The sequence below is a fragment of the Piliocolobus tephrosceles genome, chromosome 20, assembly GCF_002776525.5.
Source record: "Piliocolobus tephrosceles isolate RC106 chromosome 20, ASM277652v3, whole genome shotgun sequence".
In the NCBI taxonomy this organism is placed as follows: domain Eukaryota; kingdom Metazoa; phylum Chordata; class Mammalia; order Primates; family Cercopithecidae; genus Piliocolobus; species Piliocolobus tephrosceles.
The window spans coordinates 43423901-43440212 of NC_045453.1; the positions used below are offsets into that span (position 1 = coordinate 43423901).

The 16312-nt window shown below is 43.6% G+C and overlaps 1 protein-coding gene and 1 pseudogene across 4 annotated transcripts in view; one reads left to right on the plus strand and one right to left on the minus strand.

The window, feature by feature from the left end:
• The window catches only part of DTD1 (D-aminoacyl-tRNA deacylase 1), a 191226-nt gene that overhangs the window by 123938 nt on the left and 50976 nt on the right, over positions 1-16312 (minus strand). Inside the window, exon 5 of one of the 4 annotated variants that reach the window (XM_023217779.2) lies at positions 1883-1941. The exons of 2 other annotated variants lie outside the window; for them this stretch is intronic. In XM_023217779.2, the coding sequence (XP_023073547.1) occupies positions 1906-1941 (36 nt within the window). In that variant the 3' untranslated portion in view covers positions 1883-1905. Of the gene's footprint in view, positions 1-1882; positions 1942-2420; positions 2590-16312 lie in introns of those variants that run through there. One more of the 4 variants, XM_023217777.2, reaches the window with a different exon arrangement.
• Positions 15553-16312, plus strand: part of LOC111546401 — a 1366-nt pseudogene continuing 606 nt past the window's right edge.

Genomic DNA, 16312 nt, shown 5'->3' on the forward strand with positions numbered 1-16312 from the left:
GTGCACAAATGTGCCACCTTTCTGCAGAGAGATAAGTGGCCTGTCCAAAGCTATCAGATGCCACACCCAAGCCTGGGGCATCAGGGGGCTGCTTCTCTAAGCACAGGGCTCACTCTGCACCATAGTCACATCAACTGCTAATCAGTGTCCCACCCCTACATAAGTGGGTAAGGCTGCTTGTACCAAAACTTTCTCCTTTGATGCCAACATGGGGAGTGTTAATAAAGACTCTGTGGCCGGGCGCGGTGGCTCAAGCCTGTAATCCCAGCACTTTGGGAGGCCGAGACGGGCGGATCACGAGGTCAGGAGATCGAGACCATCCTGGCTAACACAGTGAAACCCCGTCTCTACTAAAAAATACAAAAAACTAGCCGGGCGACGTGGCAGGCGCCTGTAGTCCCAGCTACTCGGGAGGCTGAGGCAGGAGAATGGCGTAAACCCAGGAGGCGGAGCTTGCAGTGAGCTGAGATCCGGCCACTGCACTCCAGCCTGGGCGGCAGAGCGAGACTCCGTCTCAAAAAAAAAAAAAAAAAAAAAACACTCTGTGAAACAGATATTTACATGTCAGTCATGTTTAACCAGTAGAATAGGAAAAAAAATCAGATATCTTCCTCTTCCCACAACTTACTAACCAAGTTACCCGTGTGTTTACATGGGGTTGCACTCAAATTATGAATCATTAACAGACATTGAGAAATGAAACTGGCTAGCACAATGACTTCACCTCAGAAAAGAATGTCAAAGTTCATCCACATTTTCATCTATTAATATCTATGGCAAAGACATAAAGCATAACAAACATTTAATTATCAGAAATTAAGTATAAATAGAAGAGAGACTAGCTATAGCTTGGTATTTAGACCTATAGCTAAATCTTTTAAAAACAAGAACACCACACAGGGATGGGGGAAAACACACACACACACACACACATACACATCTCAGACTATTAGGCCCTCTGCCTAGAATGTTCTTCCCCCAGATATTTACACGGAAAGGGGCTTAATAAATACTTTTTATAGACAGAAATAATGCTTAACAAGCAAACCTATTTAGTGTCACAGAGCCTTGACACTTCTCTCTCTCCCGCTGTGGTAGCTAGCCTCCAAGACATGCCCCAAGTGTCCTTGCCTCTTGATATTCAGGCCCTGTGTACTCCCCTCTGATATTGAATAAGGTTGACCTGTGTAGCCAATAGAATATTGTGGAAATGTGTGATTTGCAAGGCGAAGTCCTGAAGGACGTTGTAGCCTCCACCTTGAACTGCTCACTCTGGGGGAAGCCAGCACCATATCATAAGCTACGTCAAGCAGGCCTATGGGGAGGCCCATGTGGGAAAGAACTGAACCTCCTGCCAACTGCCGAGCAAAGCCTCTCTGGAATTCCTGGCTCACAGAAACTACATGAGATACTATATGTTATTGTTTTAAGCTACTAAGCTTGAGGCAATCTGTTACACAGTGACAGATGACTAATAGATATATCTGTATTTCTTTCTAAGATTCCAAGCACTCAGTAGACAATAAGTACTTACTGACTTGAATTAAGGCAATGGTGAGAACGATTTTCTGCTGAGCGATCTGGACTCCCTCATTCTGCTCCTTTTCTTGGCCAAGCCCACATTTAGGCAACCCAATTAGCTAAGGTTAGAGGTGCTATCTCTGGCCAAGAGAAATGGAAAGATTGCAGAGAAGTGATAGTCTGAGTTTTAGATCATTTTTATCTCCAAAGTCTCCAAAACTACTAGAGGTTCTCGGTCTATTTTCTGATAAACAAGAAGGGCTATTATCCTTGCCCCTTGTTTTTTTTCAGCTTGTTGCCAACAGAGTAGTAATGCATAAATAGTAATGCATAACCTACAAAAGGCCCAATGCTAGCTTACCTGTTAATCCGAAGCAGGCACTCTCAGCACACCCTGCTCATTAGTAGAGTAAGGGGTCCCTGTGACCAAGGAAAGACCACACATAGGTGATGGGGTATGTAAACTGGTAACCTGAGAACGGCTTTTCCTTTACTTATAATAGGTTGCCTTTGACAAAATTCAAAGATCTGTGGATTAGTGTTGTATCAATGTTAATTTCCTGGTTTAGATCATTATATTAGAGTTATGAAAAAACAACCATTAAGGAAAGTTGAATAAAGGTGTAAAGGTGATCTGCATCCTATTTTTGCAACGTTTTTGTATGACAAATTATTTCAAAATTAAAAAGTTTAAAAACTAGAATTTATTTAAAGTAACAACAAAAAAGAATACTGCCATTAAAATTTAAATGACACTAAGTCCATTTACTGAAAGGCTCTGATGCCAGTTTTCCAGCATGCCCTTGGAGAGGCTGTTCTGCCACGGCCACGACTAAGGAAGGTACTGAGACACGTGTGGAGTCTAAGCTTGATTTCAAACCTCCTATTCCCTGGTAAACAAAAGACTTCAAGTATATGGGGGTGTGGTGTTAGCTATGTGGGGGATGCAGGGACAAGTGCTGTCAAATCTACAACGGCACCTTCTCTGACGACCAGAGGAGTGAGGCAGACATAGTGTTCCCCCAGCATCCATGTGCTCCTTCGTGTTACCAGCCAGCCTCCCAGGAACTGAATGGGAACATAAGCAGAGGTGATGTGTAAGAGTCAGTGAGGTGCCTCCAGACCCCTGTTCCCCTATCATCAGGGGTCTGGTGACACAAGCTGGATGGAGACTAGATTCCTGAGTCAACAGATGGAGTAGACTCCTGCCAAACCATGTAGTACTTCAGCAAGATTAACTTTTATTGTGTTAAGCCATAGAGATTTCTGAGTCTGTCTGCTGTGACAACTAGCATTTCTTAAGATAATCCCTATAAAGATAGTTCCATGTAGAGAATAATTAACCTAGAACTTCTAAGAAAAAAGCCAAAGTGCTAAAAATAATCAAGTCACAATAAAATATTTGTAGAGAAGAAAGAAAATATTCAAGCCTCCTTTATTTCTAGATGTTTCCTCCATTTTCCTACAATGAAAACAGAAGTAAGCAAGTACTTACATAGAAAAATATTGCCACGCTGCCTGTGTTAGAAAAAAAACAGACAACAAACGAGGCCGGGTGCAGTGGCTCACGCCTGTAATCCCAGCATTTTAGAAGGCCGAGACAGGTGCATCATCTGAGGTCAGGAGTTCAAGACCAGTCTGGCCAACATGGTGAAACCCCGTCTCTACTAAAAATATAAAAAATTAGCTGGGCATAGTGGCACATGCCTGTAATCCCAGCTACTCAGGAGGCTAAGGCAGAATCACTTGAACCTGAGAAACAGAGATTGCAATGAGCCGAGATCAGACCATCACACTCCAGCCCAGGCAACAAGAGTGAAACTCCCTCTCAAAAAAAAAGAAAAAAGGAAAAAGAAAAGAAAACAAACAAAATGCCCATCAATTAGGAAAATAATATGGCCTTCAATGAAATACCCTCTGGGGACCCCCAGGTATTGCCCTGATGTGATGTGTGCTGCACCCACAATGCTCCCCTCCAGCAGGGCTCTCAATTGTCCATACTCACAGCCCTGCCATGCCACAGGGACGCCCATGCACTTTCTGTGATGGCTGATAATTGCTGATACAGGATAATAGGTACATGGTGGTCCATTATACTATCCCCTCTACTTACGTGAGTTTGGAGTTTTCTATAATACAAAGTTTTAAAAATAAGTATTTCAGGAAAAAATTGCCATAATTAAAACAGACTTACCCTTGCAATAAACAGAAATTATCACTCTCACTAAAAGAAGCAAGAAAACTAACTCATACAGATACAGCAACTGACCTAGTACATCACTGGTCAGAATGGGTTGCTAACAGATTAACTCATTAGTCTACTATATCATTCATATAAATTCAGTGGTAATCGAAGCTATCTGTATTTAGATTAATTGAAGAGAGTTCATAACCTCCTCTGAAAAACAACTAAATTGGAAGCATTTCCACCAGACCTCATTTCCTAGGCTATATTACAGATCCTAAAATTATGGGTTCTTCTTTTGTTGTTACTGAAATTAAATTTAAGTGTTATAACATAGCTAAACATTCTAATAACAAAAAAAAATTGAAATAACTTTATTCCCAACTACAGATTAAAATGAAATGCATAAGCATGATCCATAAGCATTTATTAATTTTCTGAATCATGATTACTTTCTAAAATAATATAATCTCACTTTAAAAGCACTGTTAATATTGATTAATGCTTTTAAAGAAAAAGGTTTTTTCTAGCAATGTGAGAGACTTTTATTTGCATACGTATAAAACCAAAGCCTCCCTTACCAACTGAAACTTTTACTCAACAGATTTTTTTTTTTTTTAATGAGTTATCTCAGCTTGAATAGATTATTTTTTCCCAGCCCATCAGATACAGAAAATATTTCTGACAGTGAAAAATACAGGTTCTGGAGATGAGCCAGTGTGACTCCCAGAGCTCTGGCCTGGAGAAACACAACAGAATGGGTAAGCACTGAACAATGGCTTTGCACACAGGTACTGAGAGACTCTCCTTAACACCAGCCAACCTTTGGGGAGAGAGTCCACAGATAGACCTGTAAACCCCTGCAACTACACTGAACTGAACTGGCCTTCGAAGAACAAATGGTGAGGACTTGAATACTTTCCAGAGCAGCTCACTCTTGGAGGACCCAGTGCCACTGCATTAGTCCATTTTCATACTGCTATGAAGAAATACTCAAGAACAGGTAATTTATTTTTAAAAAAGAGGTTTAATGGACTCACAGTTCCACATAGCTGGGGAGGCCTCACAATCATGGCAGAAGTTGAAGGAGGAGCAAAGGTACACCTTACATGGTGGCAGACAAGACAACATGTGCAAGGGAACTGCCCTTTATAAAACCATCAGATCTCCTGAGACTTACTCACTATCATGAGAGCAGCACAGGAAAACCCTCCCACTGGGTCTCTCCCACAACATGGGGAGACTATGGGAGCTATTATAAAATTCAAGATGAGATTTGGATGGGGACACAGACAAACCATATCAGCCACCCACTGGTCTGAGAAATTCTGGAGCTTTATTTGTTTAAACAGACTATATTATAAATTGGAAAGAAATATTTAAGGAAGTTCAGTCAGAAAAAATCTAAAGCAGTGCAGCCTAAAAGACTGTTTTCTGTTGGGGCCCAGCTCTCTCACTTAGCCACGTCACATGACCTTGAACAAGTCATTCGAGGCCATCCCCATGCCTCTCCCCTCTCATGATGGCTGTGAGGGTCATGTACATGGATCTGAAATTTCAAAACTGTTTGTTCTCAAATGTGTTTTTATTAACAATGATGCTCTGTTATTATAATCCTCCTTCACATATAACAATTTCATTTTTCAAAAGCAAGGTTTACTTTTGGAATTATACATTTCCAAAACAAAAGCTTTCTAACATTTCATTTTTAAAAAGTAAACAAACTTTTGGAAAGAATGCCAGAGCTACTCACCAAAGAGAGATGTCCGATTAGAAGTTTATGAATTAACCACTGTCTAATTGTTAAACAAGTATGCTATTTGTCTGTTTAGCTCATATACCTTTCACAGTAATTACAAGCCACTAATAAGTAAAAATTATTTGAATTTCATAAGCTAATTTTTAGAGTATTCTTATTTCACACTCAAAAATCAAACGTTACTTTCATATATTAGCATACTTCAGACTAATACTTAAGTTCAAAGACAGCTAATTTATGAATCTGTTTGTTTGTTTTTCCTTTGAGACAGAGTCTCACTCTATCACCGAGGCTGGAGTTTATGGTACGATCTTGGCTCACTGCAGCCTCGACTTCCCAGGCTCAGCTGATTCTCCCACTGCAGCCTCCCAAGCAGCTGACATTATAGGCATACACCATAATACCCAGCTAATCTTTTGTAGAGACAGGGTTTCACCATGTTGCCCAGGCTGGTCTCAAACTCCTGGGCTCAAGCAATATACCCACCTCAGCTTCCCAAAGTGCTGGAATTACAGGTATGAGTCACTGTGCCTGGTCTGTTCTTTAATTTATTAATTAATTAATTAAGTCAATGCCATGTGGCCACAACCCACTTGCTAAAAGCCCCAAGCCGCAGCTGAGTGATCCCTTTTTGCTTCAGGAAGTCTCAGACACACTGGCAAAAATTCTGTTTCTTAAGCAAGTCAGCCAACAATTGCTCCTGAACACCACTCTCCTCTATTCCCCAGTGCCACTTAGTCCCTAAACAGACATGACAGCATCCATCATTCTGTTCTAAATTCAGCAAAAATCCACAATTTATCATACTATTTTTAGTCCCACCCCATATCTGCATAGAGTTTTGCAGTCTACGAAGCATTTTTCCTATTGTGTCTCCCTTTCTACTGCTTCATACTGATGGAAATTCGGCTACTACTACTCCTGATATCCAAAGCAGGTCTACAAGTTGGAGTTGAGAGTGCTTCATCAAAAATGAGACCAAAGTGCTCCAGTGGGATGGAAATGTCAAAGCTAGTGGAGTCCGTTTATGTGTGCCAGCCCCCTAAGACTACACAGGATGAGGTAGCCCAGGTAGAGACACACTGCTCAAAAGTGGAGCTAGGAGTGTTACCCATGTATCCCTGGAAGGGTCCTTTGGTCCCCTGAGGCCCTCCAGGCTGCACCTGGCTTGGTCCAAAAGCTGGATGGGCCCCTCCAGACTCAGCCTACCAGCTCCTGAACAGGAGCCAAGTAGGTACCAGAAAGTAAAAATGTTGTCCTATATTGTGACTGACTTTTAATCCTAGGAGCTACTCTACCTGACTATAGATGGTAAACTGAATAAAACCAAAACGGCATTTTTCTTTTATTGCTTTAGAAAATATTTTATAGCTATTATTTTTCAGCTAATATTTATTGGGAACCCCCCAAATGCCTAGAAGTGCACTTAATTTCAAGGACGGGGTATATAAGTTTATGCAAAGACTTAAATGCAGACACTTCTCAGTGCCTGCATGCTGCCCCCTGGGCCCACCCTTGATGCCAGCCCCAGCTACTGCAGACAGTTCCACGTCAGCGTCAGCTCAGCTGACAGTCAGCACTCCTCACCATGCACTGCAGGTCTTTTTGCCATAAGGCCTTCTCAGAAGCCATGCAAGCCTGCCGGCCTGCTTGAAATGCCAATGGGGACAGGAACCAGTGGCTAAAGGCCCTACCTCTCATCCTCTGGACACACACCTGGAAAGCATTCTGTCCACTTTAAATAAGTGGGCTGGTTTGAAAGACCCCAGATCCACCTCCATCCTTGTCCAACTACAAGAATCTGGCAAGCCCTATGCCCTTATCCTTTGGGGCAGTGTTCTTAGCCTAGATCTTGGACTATGCCCCAAAAGGATGCCAGAACCTACTAAAACCATGGTTCTCAACCTTAGCTACAGTTTAGAATCACCTGGGGAGCTTTGAAAAGTCTTGATGCTCTAGACCGCACTCCAGAAAAATTTCACTGAGCTGTTTTGGGGAGGGGTCCAAGCTGCACAGGGCTCAGCCTATGCTGGGACCTGAAAGTTCTAACGCGGCCAGGAGCAAGATGCAGTGAGACAACTCTCAAAGGGGGCAGTCATGAGAGGGTTAAGACAAACCCTCTCTTTATCTGAATATACTGGAGGCAAAGGAGCCACAGAAAGACAGCTAGGCAGATTATGTACCAACAATTTTTAAAACTACCAGCTGTTGGCTGGGAGCGGTGGCTCAGGCCTATAATCCCAGCACTTTGGGAGGCAGAGGCAGGCAGATTGCCTAAGGTCAGGAGTTCGAGACCAGCCTGGCCAACACAGTGAAACCCCATCTCTACTAAAAATACAAAAATTAGCTCGGTGTGGTGGCACATGCCTATAATCCCAGCTACTCTGGAGGCTGAGGCAGGAGAATCACTTGAACCCGGGAGGCGGATATTGCAGTGAGCCAAGACCACACCACTGTACTCAAACTGGTGTAACAGAGTGAGACTCCATCTAAAAAAACAAACAAACAAAAACTAACCAGCTGTTGTAACAGCTTTTTTGAAAATCCACCTCTTGCCACTGCTCTGAAATGGTATCCTTTATTATATTCTCAACTTCCCATAAATAATCAGGTTCTTTTTCAGGTCTCCCATCTAGTCTGCTAATAGGTTTCTCTCCTGCTCTGCCAGCACCATCTGTTGCATTACTAGAGTGTCGTAACACATTTTTATATTTAGGAAGGCCAGTACCCTCTGTGAGATTTTTTAAAATTACATTTATCTTTTTAATTCCACTGGAATTTATTCTAAAGTATAGTATAAAGGATCTAAAATGATTAATTTTCCATAATTGCAACCAGTTGCCCAATTACTACCTACTGAGAAATCCTCCATCTGCCTTTAGTTTGTAATGCCTGCTTTATCACATGTTACAACCATACACAGCAAATAGCACATAGTCAATTCTGAGCTGCCTCTTGCTTTCCCATAATTGGCCTAAGATCCCTGCCCTTGGGGAACTTATATTTTGTCAGGGGAAAGAGACAATAAATGTAAAAAGTAAATAACCAATAGATACAGTGACACTATTTTAAAAGATAAGTCTGACAAAGGAAGTCAGAAGTGGAACAGCGCGGGGCACTGGGGGTTCAATGCAGGGCAGCTGCAGCATGAAGTAGGGTGATCAGCGTGCAGGCCAAGAGTACAGAGCAGGAGGGCAGACTTCGTCACAGAGAAGGATGGCCAGGATGGGGGCAGGGAGGATGGGGCCGTTATAGGCTGCAACATGACAGGGTGACAAGGCTGATTTCACAGGTGTGTGACCTAAGCACGCACACAGGGCCCCGCACTCAACTGGTTCTGCACTTAGTTTAATGCTCTGCTATAGCCATGTGGAAACTGTTAACAATTTTACCTGTTTTGTTTTCGTTTTTGTTTTGAGACAAGGTCTTGCTGTCACCCAGGCTGGAGTTCAGTGGTGCAATCTCGCGAGGCTCACTGCAGCCTTGACCTCCTGGGCCCAAGCAATCCTCCCAACTCAGCCTCCTGAGTAGCAGGGACTAACAGGTGTGCACCACCACAGTGGGCTAGGTTTTTTTGTGTGTGTTGTTTTGTTTAAATTTTGTAAAGATAATGTCTCCCTATGTTGCCCAACCTAGTTTCAAACTCCTGGGCTCAAGCAATCCACCTGACTCCGCCTCCCAAAGTGCTGGAATGACAGGCGTGAGCCACTGCACCCGGCCCAATTTTACCTTCAAATGTGTGTTTTGCAGGTGAAGTCCAACAGGACTGCGGCGCATGAGCATAGGCAGAGGTGATACACACAGTATGCGGGTCTGATGCCTTTCCCTGCTGCCCACTGAGCACAGCACTTGGCATTCCCTGAGCACAGCACTGGCTGGGCCCACAATGCGTGGGATTTCAGGGACACTCAACTCACATGTACAGTAAGCATGTTACTTCTGCAACTGAGTAAGAGGGGGCTGACAGCCCCAAGAACTCACACTTTCCATCTGAACCAGAACTTGCCTTGAACACAGAAAGAGCAATGGTGTTCTAAGAAAGTGAATGGCTGAGAAAGCCCATCAGAGTCTTTCTTGCTCAAGTCTTGTCCTGTGTTAGCCACCACTTACCCTGGACATGCTGACTCAGAAAGCAAACAAGGTGACCCACGGCTCCCCGACCTGACAGTCCCTTCTGACTCATCAGTGAACTGAACAAGACAGTGGTGGCAGGACACGTGTGAGACAAAAAGAAGGAATATGTTAGTTCCCACTGTTCTGGCAAGAATCAAATTCATATGATGTAGGAGCTATAGAATACAAATTGTGTAATTCTGGTCATTCCACATACAAGTTAAATTTGCATTTTTTTTTTTTTTTTGAGACGGAGTCTTGCTCTCTTGCCCAGGCTGGAGTTCAGTGGTGCAATCTCAGCTCACTGCAAGCTCTGCCTCCCGGGTTCACATCATTCTCCTGCCTCAGTCTCCCAAGTAGCAGGGACTACAGGCGTCCGCCACCACACCCAGCTACTTTTTTGTATTTTTAGTAGAGACGAGGTTTCACCGTGTTAGCCAGGATGGTCTCGATCTCCCAACCTCATGATCCGCCTGCCTCGGCCTTAAATTTGCATTTAAAACTGGCACTGCACAATATAAATGGTAAAATTCACACTAATAATTTAAATTTTTTATTTGTCCTTGGTTATAATGACTTATAATAGAAAATAAAAAGCACCATGACAAGTGGAGGAGGAAGAGAGAGAGATAAAAGAAAGGAAAATGCTTTGCCTTTCAGTGCCTTTAAAAGTACTTTTCTACTGCTTTTTGAACAAGGAGCCTGGCATTTTTCATTTTACACTGGGCCCTGAAAATGCTCTAATTCAGCCTGTGGTTGGCCTAGGAAAAAGGTCACCAAGCAAGGCACTGGGCACTCTCTTGTCCTCCTGTTCCCTCGCTGTACATCCCAGATCATTGCTCCCAAACTCAGCTGCCGATGCAACCATCTCTGGTCCCATCCCCAGAGAATCTGGTGTCACTGGCTTGGGGTACAGCCTATGCACTGGGAATTTTCACAGCAACTCAGGTGACTCTAATGCACATTCAAGGTTGAAAACCAGTGGCTTAGGTCAAAGCTACCAAGTACTAAGCACACCTGCCACCAACAGCCACAGATCCTGCAGTTGGCCTCCCAGCAATGCCTGCCATGATATCAGAGAAGACTGCACCAGCTTCCTACACCAATGACCTGGTCCTTTATCTATAAATATGAGCCAAAATCCAAGAGCCACTGGCTATTTGAGGGAGATTATCAGCACCAAAGAGAAGGGATCAGGTGAACAAAGAAGAACACTGGTCCTGCAGGGCCAACAGTGATTCAGGGAACAGAAGAGATATTTTCAAAGCCCTGCTCCTGATGTGGGCCCCATCTAGATTGATGACACCACTCTCCCCTGGCCTCTGCCCATCTGTTCCTGCTCTGTTCCTCTCTACCCTGGCCCAGTGCAGCAGTTCTCACCTTTCAGGTCCTTCTGCCTCCTTTACCTCACCCAGTCCAGTCTATCTGCCATTCTGCTACCAGAAGGTCACAGCTGAGGAGTACTTCTTACCTTCCCCTCACTGCCAAACCCTCCTCAGTGGCCGTCCACTGCCCACCGCCAAAGGACGAAGGTACAAGCTCCTTACCAGGACACAGCACCGCCACCATCTGGCTGCCTCTCCATCCTCATCATTCTCCCCACCCCCTGCCTTCTTGCCCCATCAAACTCACCTGCTTTCATTCCCCAGGAGGTTCAAGCCTCCATGCTTGTGTCCTGATCTTCTGGGCATGCACCACCCTTGCTCCAAGCTTTCAGACCCAGCTGCCTCTTCCTTGCCCTTCGAGATGCAACTAAGACGTCTGTTCTGTGCTCAGGGACACCTATTCTGATGACCAAGCCCCCACCAAGCCCCCACCAAGCCTCCCTGTATTCCACTCACTCCCTTAGCACCAGGCAAATAACATCCTCTCGGAACTGCCCCAGCGTTACTTCTGTCTCACTAAGGGACAAGCTCTTGAAGAAAAAACCATGGCTTATTGCTCTTTCTAGCATACACCACACAGAAATCTGGCACATGAAAGGTAGTTAATAAATATTTATAAAAAGGAACCAAATGGAGGCAACCACCCCCATTTCTACATGTAAAGTTAAGGGTCAAGTACAAAAATGAGCCTCTCACTCAAAGCCAATGAAAACACCAATACATTTTGGAAAATATATATTCACGATGTAAATTAAGTTATTTGCATTTGTTATTTCTGAAATACTTGGCCTTTGAGACTTTCCGTTTGATTGATTAGAAGAGCAGAGAAAGTTGGAATTCCACTCCCCCATTGTCAGAGCTTTACTTTGTTCTGCTGAGCTCAAGTTAAAGCCAAATGTAAGTGGTTCGTCTCAGAAGGTCAGGGCTGATGAGCCTGAAATGCAATGGGGTCCATATGGCTCATTAACATGCATGCCCTCCTCTCTCGACATCTGATTTCCATCAGCATACAGAGACTGATGCCTGCACAGTTCCTAAGGGTCCCCAGTGGAGATTTCAAAACCACGTTAGGTTGTGGGTTTTTTCTGGAGAATAGGACTAAGGAAAAACTGTTAACAGAGACAGTCAATGAAGGCACATGAGGAAGGTAGAGCTACAAATGGTCAACTGTCAACACCACAGAGTCACAGGTTTCCAGCACCAGAAAGGTCTCATAGGATCACCTGACCCAACCCTCTAACCTGACACATGAAGACACCAAATCCAAGAGGCTCTGTGATGTGACCAAGGTCACTTAGTAGGAGTCCTGACAGAATTCCCAGGCACCCAACTCCCAGACCTGCTTTAGGCTACTCCTCTTTTCCTTCCTTTAATTCCTCAAGAGTTTTCATGAGGAAAAATAAAGAAAGGACAAAACTACACTCAGCATCATTTGTATTGCCCCAGCCTTTAACAGAGAGACAGACAGGGTGAATGGTAGATTCAGGACTACAGGAAGCCCAGGGAACTCCCTTGTCCTCCACACTGAGATGTGGCCCACAAGCTCCATGGGAAGGTGTGTGCACAGCAGCAGGCATCTGCACAAGGAGAGCCCCTTTCCTTACAAACCCATGATGACAATTACAAACCCATGATGACATTCTTCTTCCATGATGGGCATTTCAGCCATCTACAGAACAAATGCCAGACCAAAGCCAGCTACCAAGTCGTCACAGGCGTTGACAGCCACGAAGACGGGGCACATAGTGAAGGTGTGCCATGCCTGCCAACGCCTTGTACCTGTCCAGTAAGGCCTCGCTTCTGCTTTGGTCTCTCCCAGGGCCTTGGACACAAATGTGAGGTAGATGCCTACCAACAGGCCTCCACTATCTGCAGCAGCAATCCAAGGCCTTGGATGGCCTCATTTCAAATGCCAAGCATTCTACATCTCTATGAAGGATGAAGGAAAAAATACCCTAGGAATTACTATTTATACACTATGCTCAGAATCTTAAACTGATGACTGAAACATGTCCACTCTGTCATAAGCTAAAATACTGACATTTCATTCTTACTGCCTTTAAATATATAGTCCTTCAAACACTATGAAAAATGAACCTATCAAAGCCCCAAACTGACTCCCAGTTGTGATTCCTGTTGTTGCTGTTATTTTTCAGGCTGGAGGCCACAGACCTTTTATCCTTACCCATAATCCAGGTACCAAAACATAAAAACGAATGCCACATTTCTGCAAAACACTATTTCAGCCAGGAATAGGATTCCACTGTAGTGTAAATGTTAAGAAACCTCTGTGGTTCCTTTGTATAGTATTCCACTATTAATAGGCAAACCTGGGAATTCTCCTAGGGATGCGATTAAGCGTTCAAAACAAAAACACCCAACAACAGGCACACAGGGACTTCCTTTTAGATATTGAGGCCACATCTCCAAAGCTTGCAGGAGCTGCTATCTAAGTGTATCTCATTTTTCCAGAATTGGTAGGAAGACACAACTGGCCACATGCCTCTGCTTCTGGTCCGGGCACTGCAATCTAGAGTTACACACAGATTTCTCCCTGCGGGTATGTAAATTAGGAGACCAGTTCCTCCTTGTTTCCATTTCCACAGGCGAAAAATGAGATGCTTCAATAAAACTCCTGATGCTGCACTCCTCTCCAAGTCCTGAATTTATCTCTCTCTCTCTCTATCTCTCATCTATCTTTATAGAATTCCATGCACCACAGTTGATTGATTGATTGATTGGTTGATTTAGAGACAAGTTCTCACTGTGTTGCCCAAGCTGGAGTCCAGATGCACGATCATGGCTCACTGTGGCCTCAACCTCCTGGGTTCAAGCGATTCTTCGCCTCAGCCTTCTGACTGGCTGGGATTACATGCGTGCACCACCACGTTCTGCTAATTTATTATTATTATTATTTGTAGAGATGGGGTCTTGCTGTGTTGCACAGGCACTTCTCAAACTCCTGGGCTCATGCAATACTCCTGCCTTGGGCTCCCAAAGTGTTGGAATTATAGACGTAAGCCACTGCACCCGGCCCCATATCCCATGGTTGAGTGAAGTAAGCTGAGCTCTGACCTGATTCCTTTCCTTCTCCTTCCCTTGATTTGCCTAATGTCACACCTCAGTATGGAACTGATTTATCTCAAATCTATCCTGGGTACTGAAATAGACTTGGAATGAATTCCTGAATGGACATCTCATCTCACCTGATGCCAAGTAAAGGAACCAAGATGAGAAATGAATCTACACATCGTTCCAAGCAACTCTTTCAGGTCTATTATTCTTAACCTTTGATGATTCCTCCTCCTGTTTCATTTTATTAAATTCTATTAAGAAAGACATGAAAGAAGCATAAAAGAAAAGTTGGGCCAGGCGCGGTGGCTCAAGCCTGTAATCCCAGCACTTTGGGAGGCCGAGACGGGCGGATCACAAGGTCAGGAGATCGAGACCATCCTGGCTAACACGGTGAAACCCCGTCTCTACTAAAATACAAAAAAAAATTAGCCGGGCGTGTTGGTGGGCGCCTGTAGTCCCAGCTCCTCGGGAGGCTGAGGCAGGAGAATGGCGTGAACCCAGGAGGCGGAGCTTGCAGTGAGCTGAGATCCGGCCACTGCACTCCAGCCTGGGCGACAGAGCGAGACTCTGTCTCAAAAAAAAAAAAAAAAAAAAAATAAGAAAAGTTGGCTGGGCCTACCTGGTAGTTTATTCACACGTCACATCTGGGAGGTATATATATTCTGTTTTTTAAATCTGATGGTTTTCCCAAAATATCTCCTTGTTGAAAAAAGCTATATAGTTTTGAGGCAATTTTATCATTAACAATAATTCTCACTCAGTGAGACATAACTTAGAACAATTCCCTGTAAATCTCCCAGTTTAGCCATTTATTGAATAAAATGATAATTCTACCAACTTAAATATTCTACAGCCCATATTAATATGTGCTAAAGTAAGGTTTTGTTATACCAGTCTCTGTACTTCTAGTATGCTTGAAATACTTCAAATTTTAAAAACAATAGCAAACATTATAAAGGAGCAATTTTGTATTATCTAGAAAATCTAGATCCACAAAAGGAGATGTAAAAAAAGGATTTTTGCATCATCATTAGTAATAGCAAAAAATTGCAACCAACTCCATAAATCCATCAAAAGGAAAACAGCTACACAAAATACAGTATATTCATAGGACAGAATCCCATCTTGCAGTTAAAATGAATGATCTAGCTACATATGTAATCACACAAATGCCCTTGTGGGGTGGGAAAGAAAGCATGTTGCAGAAAAACATAGGCAGTACAGGACCATTTAGGTCAAGCACCTGTGCACATACAAGTGCGTGTACACATACACACACACACACACACCCTGAATCTTACCTTAAGGAAACATCAGACAAACCCAAATTAAGAGACATGCTTCAAAATAATGGGCCTGTATTCTTCCAAAGAGTCAATGTCATGAAAGTCAAGGAAAGACTGAGGAAATGATCTAGAATGAAGGACGCTAAAGACACATGACAACCAAATACAAGGCATGATTCTGAACTGGATCCTTTCACTTTGAAGACCTTCTTGGGACTCTCTTCCAGCATGGCTGAAGACAATTCTTCACACAAGATGGTAGCAACAAATCATAGGTGCAGTTGCACCAAATTCACAGAAGATCAATTGAAAATTCTCATCAATACCTTCAATCAAAAACTTTACTCAGATTATACTATCAAACAAAAACTTGCTTTAGAAATCAATACAGAAGATCTGCCCAGAATCCATATTTGGTTTCAGAATCAAAGAGCTAGGCACAGATTCCAGAAAAGACCAGACCTGAGACTTTAGAGTCAAGCCAGAGCCAAAAGCAAGATCAACCTGGTAGAGAAGCCAGACGGTGTCATACTACCTACAGCACCTCTCAACTATGCACTCTCAACAAGGCATTTATGAAAAACCCATACCCTGGGATTGATTCCAGAGAACAACTTGCTAAAGAAATTGGTGCTCCAGGCCGGGCACGGTGGCTCACACCTGTAATCCCAACACTTTGGGAGGCTGAGGTGGGCGGATCACCTGAGGTCTGGAGTTTGAGACCAACCTGACCAAGATGGAGAATCCCTGTCTCTACTAAAAATACAAAATTAGCCAGGCATGGTGGCACATGCCTGCAATCCCAGCTATTGGGGAGGCTGAAGCGGGAGAATCACTTGAACCCGGGAGGCAGAGGTTGCGGTAAACCAAGATTACACCATTGCACTCCATCACAAAAAAAGAAAGAAAAGAAAAGAAGGGAAGAAAGAGAGAGAAAAGAAAAGAAAGAGAGAGAAAAGGAAAGAAAAAGGGAAGGGAAGGGAAGGGG